The following is a 13,918-nucleotide window of genomic DNA, read 5'->3' as shown; positions in this document are numbered from 1 at the left end:
TGCTGGCCTCAAGGCAGGCTGTTGAGAAGTCCTGCCCTACTGACAGCCAGCAGCAGTCAGCCCGGAGGGATCTGAGCCCTGCCTGTGCCCACACCCCAAGAGCAGCAGGGCCACCACCTGCCCTCCTCCGTGAGGACGGAGCCCCCACCTCCCTGCCCACAGACTGCAGAGGGTTCGCGAGCTGTGAGAACTTCCAACCATGAGAATTTTGACCTCCGGGTTTAGGGATCTGACCAGATGGACAGTTCAGCTCTGAAACTCATCACTCTCTTTGGGGCCCTGCCTGTTCTGGTGTTCCAGGCCCAAGTCTGGGAGGGAGCTGGACGACAGCAGCTGCAGGCTCTCTAGGACCCCATCCTCGTGCAAGGCCAGCTTCTGCAGCATCTTCTGTTGTGCCGGCGTGATGACGATCTGCGGGGGCTGTGACGACATCGAGCCGCCCAGGAGTGGTCCTTCCATAGCTGTGGGCTGGAGCCCCGGGCCGCTCCCCCAGCTCGACTCTCGGGTGGCACCCCCTTGAGTACAGCCAGCCTGCCTGAGGGGTGCTTGTGCACACACGGCGGCCCCTGGGCTGGGCCCAGGGGGCAGCTTGGGGTCAGCAATGCAGGGCAGCAGATAGGCCGGACATGCTCTTGTCTCTCTCCATGGGCTGGCTGCCACCTTTCTGCAGCCGCTCTGTAGCCTGGGCCAGGGCTCCCGAGGGCGCTGCCAGGGGCTGCCATGGGCTGGCACCGCTCAGGGCACTGCTGGTGGTGGACACGTAGGAGTTCTCCTGCGGGGAAGGGGTTGGCTGCTGGTGGCCTCTGGCTCCAGAGACGGCCCTGCCACTGCTGCCTGCAGCTTCTCCAGCCTCTGGTACGCCTGGCTCGTGGTGGGGTTGCGGGGGTGGGGCGGGCTCCTCTTGGTCCGGTGGTGCAGGCAGCAGCAAGCCAGATGTCCCAGGGCCAGGCCCAGCTCTGGTGGGCATGGCCCGGGCCTGGGGTCCAGGTGTTTCTTATAGATCTGGGTGGAGATCGCGGCCGCCCAGGCACCTGCAGCCAGACCTGCTTGGAGGGTGGTCTGGGTGCTTTTCAGGGCCACCCCAGCCTCCTCGGCTTCCTCTTCAACCAGGTCTTTCAGATACTTGGTCTGGGCACCGTGCATCCTCACAGCCCTCCGGCCTGTGCCGTGACTTCTAATGACCGAAACAGTTCTCAGAGCTTTCTGAGATGCTCTTCTCAGGTTACAATCCTCAAAATTTGGCTCAAATAAAATTTTCCAATTCTTTCTTAGATTGACTGATTAATTTTTCATTGACAGGGAGTGCTCTTGGTTCAAATAATACAGACTCATATTTCATACAAATCTTTATGAGTTTTTCTCTTCTTCAAGTTTTATTGAGATATAATTGCATACATCACTGTATACATTTAAGGTGTACCACATAATAATTTGACCCACATACATCAATGCAATGCAAACTTATCACACTAAATTTAGTGAGCATCCATCATCTATAGATACAAAAATAAGAAATAGAAAATAAAGTTTTTCCTTGTGGTGAGAACTCTTAGAATTTACTCTCTCAGCTACTTCCATATACCACATACAGCAGTGCAAATTATATTTACCATGTTGTACATTACATCCCTAGTACTTATTTATCTTTGAACTGGAAGTTTTGACCTTTTGACTGCATTTATTGAATTCCCCTCCCCCACCTCTGGTAACCACAAATCTGCTCTCTATTCCTATGAGTTTGTTTGCTTTTGAAATATAATTGACCTACAACACTATGTTAGTTCCTCTTACACAACACTGTGATTCAATATTTCTATACATTTCAAAATGATCACTGTGATAAATCTAGTTACAATATGCCACCTTACAAAGATACTACATGGTTATTGACTCTTCCTAGATTTACTTGAACAAATGTTCTTCATCTGCTGTTTGCCTTTAAGACTATTTCCGGCAGCTTGAAATACTTGTTATTAAAATAATTTTCACCAGTTTTATTGAGGAGTGAGTCTGAAGACCTCCTCATACTGTAAGGACATCCTAATACATTTAGTATGAAGCCCATTCCAGTCAATAGAGAATGAAAGTGATAGCTCTAAAATCACTTGTCATTTTATATGTGATCAAAATTGAGAAATTTTATTTTTTATGATTTTCAAAACGATACTGAACACTTCACAAAATTTACTGTTTAGGAGATTACACAGAAAAAAATGACTCCTCAATTATAAGGCACAATTTGATTTCTAATAGATAAAAATTAAAATACAATGTTAGTCATGATCCTTCACATAAACAGAACCATCATGATGCATGTAAGTGTATGTGTTTATACACATATATTAATTTTCCTTTTCCTTTTTTTTCCTCTTTAAGAAAGTGGCTCATGTTCTTATGGAGGATTGGCTAAATAAAAAATATGCAATCGAGGGAATTCCCTGGAAGTCCAGTGATTAGGACTCTGCGCTTTCACAGTTGAGGGCCCAGATTCAAACACTGGTCAGGGAACTAAGTTCCCACAAGCCATGTGGCGCAGCCAAAAAAAAAAAAAAAAAATCAATCTAAATGGGCACGTTGGAAACCTAAGGGAAGAATTGTAGTTGAAGTCCAAATGCAGTACAGTGGCAGAATACTTCTGGTTCAGGGAAGATCAGTTTTTGTTCTATTAAGAACTACAGGGGCTTCCCTGGTGGTGCAGTGGTTAAGAATCTGCCTGCCAATGCAGGGGACACGGGTTCGAGCCCTGGTCCGGGAAGATCCCACATGTGGCAGAGCAACTAAGCCTGTGCACCACAACTACTGAGCCTCCACTCTAGAGCCCACGAGCAACAACTACTGAGCCTGCGTGCCACAACTACTGAAGCCTGCGTGCCTAGAGCCCATGCTCCATGACAAGAGAAGCCACCACAATGAGAAGTCTGTGCACAGCAATGAAGAGTAACCCCTTCGGGCTTCCCTGGCGGCGCGGTGGTTGAGAGTCCGCCTGCCGATGCAGGGAACATGGGTTCGTGCCCTGGTCTGGGAAGATCCCACATGCCGTGGAGTGGCTAGGCCCGTGAGCCATGGCCGCTGAGCCTGCGTGTCTGGAGCCTGTGCTCTGCAACAGGAGAGGTCACAACAGTGAGAGGTCTGCGTACCACAAAAAAAAAAAAAAAGAGTAGCCCCTGCTTGCCACAACTATAGAAGGCCCGCTCACAGCAACGAAGACCCAATGCAGCCAAAAAAAAAATCAGAGCAGAAATAAGTGAAATAGGGACTAAAAAAACAGAAAAGATCAATGAAACTAAGAGCTGGTTCTTCGATAAACCTTTAGCCAGACTCATCAAGAAAAAAAGAGGGCCTAAATCAATAAAATCAGAATGGAAAATAGTTACAACCAATACCACAGAAATACAAAATAACATAAGATACTAGTATGAACAATTACATGCCCATAAAATGGACAACCTGGAAGAAATGAACAAATTCTTAGAAATGTACAAACACCCAAGATTTAATCAGGAAGAAACAGAAAAAAAAATTGCTAATTATCAGGGAAATGCAAATCAAAACTGCAATAAGGTACCACCTCACAGCAGTCAGATTGTCCATCATTAAAAAGTCTACAAATAACAAATGCTGGAGAAGGTGTGGAGAAAACGGAACCTTCCTACATTGTTGGTAGGAATGTAAATTGGTGCATCCACTTTGGAACACAGTATGGAGGTTCCTCAAAAAACTAAAAATAAAGTTGCCATATGATCCAGCAATTCTACTCCTGGGCGTATATCCAGACAAAACTATAATTCAATAGATACATGCATCCCTATATTCAGAGCAGTGCTATTTACAATAGCCAAGACATGGAAACAACCTAAATGTCCATCGACAGATGAATGGACAAAGAAAATATGGTACATATAAACAAGGGAATACTACTCAGCCAGAAAAAAGAAGGAAATAATGCCATTTGCAGCAACATGGATGGACTTAGAGATTATCATACTAAGTGGAGTAAGTCAGAAAGAGAGAGACAAATACTATATGATATCACTTATATGTGAAATCTAAAATATCACACAAATCAACATATCTACAAAATATTATATATATAGGATGGATAAAAAAAAGTCCTACTGTATAGCACAGGGAACTATTCAATATCCTGTGATAAACCATAATGGAAAACAATATGGAAAAGAATATATACATATATATAACTGCGTCACTTTGCTATATGGCAGAAATTAACAAAACATTGTAAATCAACTATTCTTCAATAAAATTTTTTAAAAATTAAAAAAAAAACAGGAATAGGGGACAAGGCGCTATGCCTATTTACATACACTGGTTACTCTATGCACATTAAAGGAATGGAGAACGTGTAAAAAAAATGACACAACTGAATGTATTTAGGAAACAGAAATAGACTTACAGACATAGAGAACAGACTTGTGGTTGCCAAGGGGGAGAGGGGGTGGGGGGAGGGATGGATTGGGAGATTGGGATTAGCGGAGGCCAACTATTATACATAGATTAGATAAACAACAAGGTCCTACTGTATAGCAAAGGGAACTATATTCAATATCTGTGATAAACAATAATGGAAAACAATATGAAAAAGAATGTGTATATGTATAACTGAACCACCCTGCTGCACAGCAGAAATTAACACAACATTGTAAATCAACTATACTTCAATAAGATAAACATAAAAAAAAAAAGAGTATAGTCTTTCAGAAAGGGATCACTGGCAAAGTAGTCCTATTTTTCTCCCTTGCCAGCTTTGTATTGCCTCACAATTTACCTAAATTTATAGAGCTCAGTTAAGTCATTAGAATGATTTAAAAAATATTACCTAGTATACTAAGAAATGAATTTATGTATTTTATAACCCTATCTCTAACAATGATAAAAGATAAAATGCAAAACCCTAAAAATGACCCATAGTCCCCTCTTCTTACTAATATAATTGAACGAAGCTTCTTACTAATTAAGTTTAGCTCCACAACACTGTTTTTGCCTTCAGGAAAATGATTATGAACACCAACGATAAAATAAACTGCCTGAAAGCATTCAATAAAGAAAAATGTCTTGCTATCTTGAATAGCAATCAAATCCTCTAACACAAGTGAAAATGCTATAAGAAGTCCTCTCAAGCACACTGTTACTATTATACACCACAGCCGTATAGGGTTTGTAATCATTTTTTTAAATTGAAGTATAGTTGCTTTACAATTTTGTGTTAACTTCTGCTGTACAGCAAAGTGATTCAGTTATACACATAGATATTCCTTTTAGTATTTTTTCCATTATAGTTTATTAAAGGATACTGAATACAGTTCCCTGTGCTATACACTGGGACCTTGTTGTTTGTCTATAATCATTCTGAATAGAATAGTTTTAATCACATACAATAAAATAAACACATTGAGGGATTATATTGAGCTAAAAGTAATACAAAATATGCATAGCCATCCTGACAGAAGGAAGGTGCTTATTCTCACATGGAAACAATGGGTCAAGGAAGCCACTGCACAATGAAGCAGAGAAACAAACTCCCATGTCATTGTTTCTGGCGGCACCATTGTGAATGCCGTGGTGAGTCAGGAACACATACTCACTAGCACTGTTAACAGCATAAACTGTTTTCAACACAAATTAGACATTATAAAGATATAATTCAGAGAAGAGTGGAATCAGAGAATATTCCCAACCATAAAACACTGAAATACTTTCATGGTGGATATAAGAAGACTTACAGAAAAAATTCAAACTCTGATGGATCTTTTATGTGGAAGGTGTGAAGACATCAGGGGAAACTACACATCTATAAAAATGGTAATCAAACACTTGTTGGTGGTGTTGACAATACTCTTGACTATAAAGACACAGAATCTGGAAAATAAGCTGGAAGATGGTGTCCTTGAGGCTCCTATGTGTCTGCCTCTCTCCCAGTCTGGGGACTCCAATATCTAAAGAATGTCTTCTTTGCACCTGCTTTAAAATCACACACAGGTGAATTATTGGTGAATGATGATATGGAACCAAAAAGAGGATGGATTCTGGAAAGTCTAGGTCTTAATATTACTCACAGGCAAGATATCTCCAACTCCAGATTTTTTGTATTATCACAAGTCTCATAGTCTATTCAACTAATACGAGTGAGAAGGAAACACAAAAAGCAAATAGGAAAAATCATAATTTACATAACAGTATGCTCTTTGACATCCTAGCCATACATAAAATTTATTCCAAGTGTTCAATAGAATGGAAAATAGAAAAAGGCTCCTATACGCACCACCACAAAAAAGGATCTTTCTCAGTAAAAAGGGTGAAATAAGGATTTCCCTGGTGGTGCAGCTGGTGCAGTGGTTAAGAATCCGCCTGCCAAAGCAGGGAGCACAGGTTCGAGCCCTGGTCTGGAAAGATCCCACATGCCGCAGAGCAACTAAGCCCGTGCACCACAACTACTGAGCCTGCGCTCTAGAGCCCGCGAGCCACAACTACTGAAGCCCACGTGCCTAGAGCCCGTGCTCTGCAACAAAGAGAAGCCACTGCAACGAGAAGCCTGCGCACCTCAATGAAGAGTAGCCCCCACTCGCCACAACTAGAGAAAGCCCACGTGCAGCAACAAAGACCCAACGCAGCCAAAAATAAATAAATAAATATTTCTAAAAAGGGTGAAACATATATAATGGATTATGAATATCCAGGAACTGCCACACAATACTACTAGGAAAATTCCAACAAATACCAAACTGCCATTTTTCAATGTCCCATTAACAGAGAATGAATAGAACATTATAAAAATTTAAGCCTAATTGCATATTAGAAATACACGTAAATTCACCCATGGATCCAACAGGCTTCAAATGTAAAGAGAAAAAAATCATTGTCTGATTAAAGGAAAAATAAGTACCTTTGAACCTTATGTATTATTGTTGAAAGACAACTTATGGAATTAACTCACATTAATATTCATTTCTGAAATTAGTATAAATCCATCGTTCAAGGATGCACATGAAGAAATACCCTTAGTAAAAACAAAATATTTATAAACTTTTAAAACAACTCTTTCATATTGAAGGTTTTCTGGAACATTAGGCACGGAGTACTTTCTATCTACTTATCTCATATTACTACTATTTATACTTCTTTTCCATGGGAGTTTTCACATGTAATGATATGGGTCAAAGTGTTTCTCAGGTTTTTTTTTAATTAACATATTTATTGAGGTATAATTGCTTTACATTGTGTGTTAGTTGCTGCTATATAACAATGTGAATCAGCTATACGTATACATATATCTCCATATCCCCTCCCTCTTGCGTCTTCCTCCCACCCTTTGTATACCACGCCTCTAAGTGGTCACAGAGCACCAAGCTGACCTCCCTGTACTATGCGGCTGCTTCCCACTAGCTATTTATTTTATATTTGGTAGTGTATATATGTTAATGTCACTCTCTCACTTCGTCTCAGCTTACCCTTCCCCCTCCCCGTGTCCTCAAGTCCATTCTCTCTGTCTGGTCAGGGAACTATGAGATGTGGCAACTACGAGTTCGCATACTGCAACCAAAGATCCAGCATGCCGCAATGAAGATCGAAGATCCTGCATGCCGCAACTAAGACCCAGCATAGCAAAGTAAATAAATAAATATTGGGTTGGCCAAAAAGTTCCTTCGGTTTTTAAGTAAAAATGAAAGACACATTTTTCATTTTCACCAAAAACTTTATTGAACAGTATATTCACCATTTTGTTCCATTACCTTCTGCCATTTTTCTGGCAACTTCATAATTCCATCTTTCCAAAACTTTTTATCTTTTTGAGTAAAGAACTGTTCAAGGTGCCTTTTACAGTCTTCCAGGGAATTGAAATTTTTTCCAGTAAGAGAATTTTGTAAAGACCAAAATAAATGGAAATCCGAAGATGCAATGTCTGGTGAATACGGCAGATGAATCAGAACTTCCCAGCCAAGCTGTAACAGTTTTTGCCTGGTCATCAAAGAAATATGTGGTCTTGCGTCATCCTGATGGAAGATTATGCATTTTCTGTTGACTAATTCTGGATGCTTTATGTTGCGTGCTGCTTTCAGTTGGTCTAACTGTGAGCAGTACTTGTTGGAATTGATCGTTTGGTTTTCCAGAAGGAGCTCATAATCGAGAACTCCCTTCCAATCCCACCATATACACAACATCACCTTTTTTGGATGAAGACCAGCCTTTGGTGTGGTTTGTGGTGGCTTGTTTCACTTGCCCCACGATTTTTTCTGTTCCACATTATTGTACAGTATCCACTTTTCATCACCCGTCACAATTTGTTTTAAAAACGGAACGTTTTCATTACATTTCAGTAGAGAATCGCACGCAGAAGTACGATCAAGAAGGTTTTTTTCGCTTAACTTATGTGGAACTCAAACATCAAAGCGATTGACATAACCAAGCTGGTGCAAATGATTTTCAGCACTTGATTTGGATATTTTGAGTATGTAGGCTATCTCCCAAGTGGTATAATGTCGATTGCTCTCAATTAATGTCTCCATTTGATCACTATCAACTTCAACTGGTCTACCCCAATGTGGAGCATCGTCCAGCAAGAAATCTCTAGCATGAAACTTGGTAAATGAATTTTGACACGTTTGGTCAGTTACAGCACCTTCTCCATAAACTGCACAATTTGCTTTTGCTTTTCAGTTGCGTTTTTGCCTTTCTTGAAATAATAAAGCATAATATGCCGAAAATGTTACTTTTTTTCTTACATCACCAATATTAAAATGGCTACACAAAAATTCACCAATTTTGATTTTTTTAATGCTTACTGATATGAGAACTGCCACAATACAATCTAACAAAATTGTTTCAAATGAAGTTAAAGACAACTTAGTGCTACTAGACCATTTTTTTTAATTAAAAAAAATTTTTTTTTAATATTTATTTTTGGCTGCATTAGGTATTTGTTGCTGCACGCAGGCTTTCTCTAGTTGCAGCCAGCAGGGGTTACTCTTCATTGTGGTGCGTGGTCTTCTCATTGCAGTGGCTTCTTTTGTTGCAGAGCACAAGCTCTAGGCATGTGGGCTCAGTAGTTGTGGCTTGCAGACTCTAGAGCACAAGCTCAGCAGTTGTGGCACATGGGCTTAGTTGCTCCACGGCATGTGGGATCTTCCCAGACCAGGGATTGAACCCTTGTCCCCTGCATTGGCAGGCAGATTCTTACCCACTGTGCCACCAGGGAAGCTCTGCTAGACCATCTTACAGAAAAAAACGAACAAACCTTTTGGCCAACCTAATATTTTTTAAAAACTTACTCACATTGCATAATGATTAAATGAAGAAAGCTGCAAGGTTTTTCTGAATATTCATACATAAAAAGGGTACTTTAATATATTCTTTGAGGAAATGAAAAGTAACATTTGTTAACTAATGAAAGCTTCAAAAAGAGTTGGTAAAATATTTGAAAAGACTACAAAAACTACTGTTTCACAAAAAATTCAAACAGTTTCAATCATGTAAAATAAAAGACAATAAAAAACATGTTGGGGGATTATATTCGCTACAAGTAACAGGAAACACCCATAGCCATCTTGACAGAAGGAGGTGCTTATTCTCACATGGAAACAATGGGTCACCAATGCCCCTGTGCAATGCAGTAGAGAAACAAACTCCCATGTCATTCGTTTTGGTGGCACCATTGTGAATGTTGTGGTGAGTCAGGAACACATACTAGTATTACTAGTATTATTAACAACATAAAGTGTTTCCTACACATATTAGACACTATAAAGATATAATCCAGAGAGGAGTGTAATCAGAGACTATTACCAACCATAAAATACTGAAATAACTTTCAAAGTGGACACAAGAGGCCTTACAGAAAAAATTCAAACTCTGATGGATCTTTGATGTGTAAGCTGTGAAGATGTCAGGGGAACCTACATGTCTATAAAAATGGAAATCAAACATTTTTTGATGGTGTTGAGGACACTCTTGACTACAAGGACACAGAATCTGGAAAATAAGCTGGGAGATGGTGTCCTTGAAGCTCCTATGTATCTGCCTCTCTCCCAGTGTGGGGAATCCACTATCTGAAGAATGTCTTCTCCGCATCTGCTTTAAAATCGCACACAGGTGAGCTGTTGGTGAATGCTAACATGGAACCACAAAAGGGATAGATTCTGGAAAGTCTAGGTCCTAATATGACTCACAGGCAAGATATCTCCAACTCCAGATTTTCTGTATTATCACAAGTCTCACAGTCTATTCAACAAATACCAGTCAGAAGGAAACACAAAAAGCAAATAGGAAAAATCATAATTTACATGACAGTATACTCTTTGACATATTAGTCATACATAAAATTTATTCCAAGTATTTAATAGAATGGAAAATGGGAAAATGCTCCTATACACACCACCACCAGAAAGGATCTTTCTCAGTAAAAAGGATACAATATATACAATATATTATAAACCTAGGAACTGCCACACAAAACTACTAGGAAATCCCAACAAATACCTAACTGCCATTTTTCAATGGCCCATTAACAGAGGATGAATAGAACATTATAAAAATTTAAGTCTCACTGCATACTAGAAATACACTTAAATTCATCCATGAATCCAACAGGCTTCAGAAGTAAATAGAACAAAGTAACTATCCAAGTAAAGGAAAAATCACTACCTTTAAACGTTATGTACTATTGTTGAAAGACGAATTACAGAATGAATTCACATTAATATTCGTTTGTGAAATTAGTAGAAATCCAACATTGAAGGATACATTTGAAGAAAGATCCTGAGTAAACACAACATATTTATAAATTTTTGTTTCTTTGTTTGTTTGGCTGCATTGGGTCTTTGCTGCTGTACATGGGCTTTCTCTAGTTGTGGCAAGCGGGGGCTGCTTTTCATTGCAGTGCACGGGCTTCTCATTGTGGCAGCTTCCCTTGCTGTGGAGAATGGGCTCTAGGTTCATAGGCGTCAGTAGTTGTGGCACGTGGGCTCAGTAGTTGTGGCTCATGGGCTCTAGAGCCCAGGCTCAGTAGTTGTGGCACATGGGCTTAGTTACTCTGTGGCATGTGGGATCTTCCAGGACTAGGGCTCGAACCCATGTACCCTGTATTGGCAGGCAGATTCTTAACCACTGCACCACCAGGGAAGTCCTATAAACTTTTAAAACAACTCTTTCTGGACTTCACTGGCAGTCCAGTGGTTAAGACTCCGCACTTCCATTGCACGGGGCACAGGTTTGATCCCTGATTGGGGAACTAAGATGCCCCACATGCTGCACAGCCTGGCAAAAAAAAAATAATAATAAATGAAAATTTTAAAAACTTTCATATTGAAGGTTTTTTGGAACATTAGGCATAGATTACTTTCCATCAAGTTATCTCATGTTACTTACATTTATACTTCTTTTCCATGGGAGTTTTTACATGTAATGATATCGACCAATTGAAGTGTTTCCCAGGCTGTTTACAAATAAGGTTTTATCTAGTAAATCCTTTTATGGTTTCATAAACTACAAAGATCAGAAAAGCTATTCCCACATTTGTCATATTTTATATGATTTCTGTCCAGTGTGCAGTCTCAGGTCTTTGAACGACTGAGAGGCAAATGAAGGATTTCCCACATTCCTGTCATTGGTAGGGTTTCTGTCCAGTGTGAATTCTTTCATGCACTTGAACATATGCAGAAGTGAAGGTTTTCCCTTCATTTTTACATTCATAGGGTTTTTCTCAAGTATGGGTCCTTCGATGTATTTTCAAAACCGCTAGATATCTATAAATTTTACCACATTGTTCACATTGATATGGTTTCTCTCCAGTGTGACTCCTTTCATGTGTTTTAAGAGAACTGGGATTAATGAATACTCTCTCACATTCTTTACATTTATAAGGTCCATCCCCAGTGTGTGTTATCATGTGTTTCTGAAGGGTTATTTTCCATGTGAAGGCTTTCCCACATTCCTTACATTCATAGGGTTTTTCTCCAGTGTGGATTCTTTCATGATTTCGAAGAGACCGGGCAGTATTCAATACTTTAGAACATGTTTTACACACATATGGTGTCTCTCCTGTGTGATGTCTTTTGTGTAGCTGTAAGGAACTGAAATGATTGAAGGCTTTACCACACTGCTTACATTCATAGAGTTTCTCTCCCCTGTGAATTCTTTCATGGATTTGAATAGTTTCAGGACTTTTAAAGGCTTTTCCACATTGTTTACATTGATAGGGTTTCTCTCCGTTGTGACTGCTTTCATGCATTCGAAGACAACTGGGATAAATGAATGCCTTCTCACATTTCTGACATTTATAAGGTAAATCCCCAGTGTGAGTTACCATGTGTTTTCGAAAAGTTGTTTCCCACATGAAGGCTTTCCCACATTCCTTACATTCATAGGGTTTCTCTCCTGTGTGAGTTCTTTTGTGTAGTCGGAAGGATTTTTGATATCGAAAGACTTTTCCACATTGTTCACATTCATAGGGCTTCTCTCCAGTGTGACTCCTTTCATGTATCCTAAGAGAACTAGGAGAAATGAATGCTTTCCCACATTCTTTACATTTATATACCTTCTCATGGTACTTTTGATACTCTCTTCGTTTGTTTTCAATGTGACATTTCATGTGTCTATTAAAGGATGAATGATGCATGAAGACCTTTGCACATGCACTGCATTCCCATGGTTTTAAACCAGGAGTTTTCTTCTTCAGATTGAGAGTTGGAATAAGGGTGAAGTTTTCTCCACAGAAACTACTGCCTTTACTTTCAGAGAGTCTCTCTACCATAGAACTTCTGTAAACAATGAGAAGATTATTAATGATTTCTTTATTAAGAAATCATTTATTTATTGTATTTATTATGATTTATAGGAACAGTGAGGTTTTCTATCTTGTGTGAATTGTTAGAAGTTGAATAAACTGAATGCTCTGCAACAGGACTTCACCTCTTCTATTAAAAAGTGATATTCAAATATAGGGTTTATTGACTGCACATGAACTATATTGGAAACACAGAACATTTATATCACATTTAAGAAAATACTTTTTCGGAGACATTTTCTGAGAATAGAATAACTAAATTTGAAGACTGGGCTATTTGTTTTTGTTGACTTCTTTAAAATTTTCAGAATATACCATGATTCTCACAAGACAATGCTTTGAATTGCGGGTGTGACTCACCTTAATTTTCTCCCCTGGTTTTTGTACTGATGTTCAATGTCATGATCTTCCTGTTTTGTTTCTGAAATGCAGAACCAGAAAAATGATCCCAAAGTACTAGAAATGACAGAAAAGTTATTGGACTTTAGGCCCATGATGAGCTCTGACCATGTCTAGTTTCCTTTCTTTCTTCTTCTCTTTATTTTGGGGGAGCGGGTGCTGTGCAGTATGGCCTACAGGATCTTAGTTTCCTGACTAGAGACTGAACTGAGGCCACAGCAGTGGTGAAAGTGCCGAGTCCTAACCACTGCACCGCTGGGGATTTCCCTTTGATCCCCACCTCCCCTAGTTTCTTTACCAAAGTTTTCCCTTTCCACATTCCACATCTTTGAACAATATTGACAGGTAAGAAACACTTGTTCTCTAATTGACAAAGGGAGGGAATTTTTCATTCTTACCTACTGAGACCAGGTTCTGGAAGTTTTCCCGCATCACATCTCTGTAGAGTTTCCTCTGTGAGGAATCCAGTAAAACCCACTCCTCCAGGGTGAAGTTCACAGCCACATCCTCAAAGGCCAATGAGTCCTAAAACACCCAAAATAGGGGCACACTGAGATGCATGAGACTGACAGAACTAGACACCCACACTCGATTTATAGGAAGGTTACATACAATTCTGTTGTTTACAAAGAGTTATTCTATGACTTGATCATGATAAACTTATTCTCCACACTTCCTCAATAATTTAACAGCATCATGAACAAATGGAAATTATTTACACAT

The 13,918-nt window shown here is 39.7% G+C and overlaps 1 protein-coding gene and 1 pseudogene across 1 annotated transcript; both read right to left on the bottom strand.

Annotated features, from left to right (window-relative positions):
* Positions 1–246: 246 nt before the first annotated feature.
* On the bottom strand, positions 247–11,398 carry LOC149744071 (interleukin-1 receptor-associated kinase 1 pseudogene; annotated as a pseudogene).
* On the bottom strand, positions 1,186–13,579 carry LOC111166595 (uncharacterized). The gene is made up of 2 exons (XM_089905350.1): positions 13,157–13,579; positions 1,186–12,770 (listed from the first exon to the last, which is right to left on the bottom strand). Exons 1-2 carry the CDS (start codon positions 13,288–13,290, stop codon positions 11,714–11,716), a joined length of 1,191 nt encoding a protein of 396 aa, XP_089761476.1. The 5' UTR covers positions 13,291–13,579; the 3' UTR covers positions 1,186–11,713.
* Between the last annotated feature and the right edge of the window lie 339 nt (positions 13,580–13,918).

Source organism: Delphinapterus leucas, unplaced genomic scaffold (assembly GCF_059928025.1).
Source record: "Delphinapterus leucas isolate spDelLeu-1000000601 "Yukka" unplaced genomic scaffold, BTC_Dleu_Yukka2 spDelLeu_asBTCV2_sq25, whole genome shotgun sequence".
In the NCBI taxonomy this organism is placed as follows: domain Eukaryota; kingdom Metazoa; phylum Chordata; class Mammalia; order Artiodactyla; family Monodontidae; genus Delphinapterus; species Delphinapterus leucas.
The sequence above is the reverse complement of the archived record's forward strand: the minus strand, read 5'-3'. Positions and strand labels throughout refer to the sequence as shown.

What these genes read in the sequence shown, in the direction of transcription:
- LOC111166595 (XM_089905350.1), bottom strand. Translation starts at nt 13,290, where the DNA reads ATGGGCCTAAAGTCCAATAACTTTTCTGTCATTTCTAGTACTTTGGGA. An exon ending in AACCAGGGGAGAAAATTAAG is followed by an intron (nt 12,771 to 13,156) that starts GTGAGTCACACC and finishes CATTGTTTACAG; the next exon opens with AAGTTCTATGGTAGAGAGAC.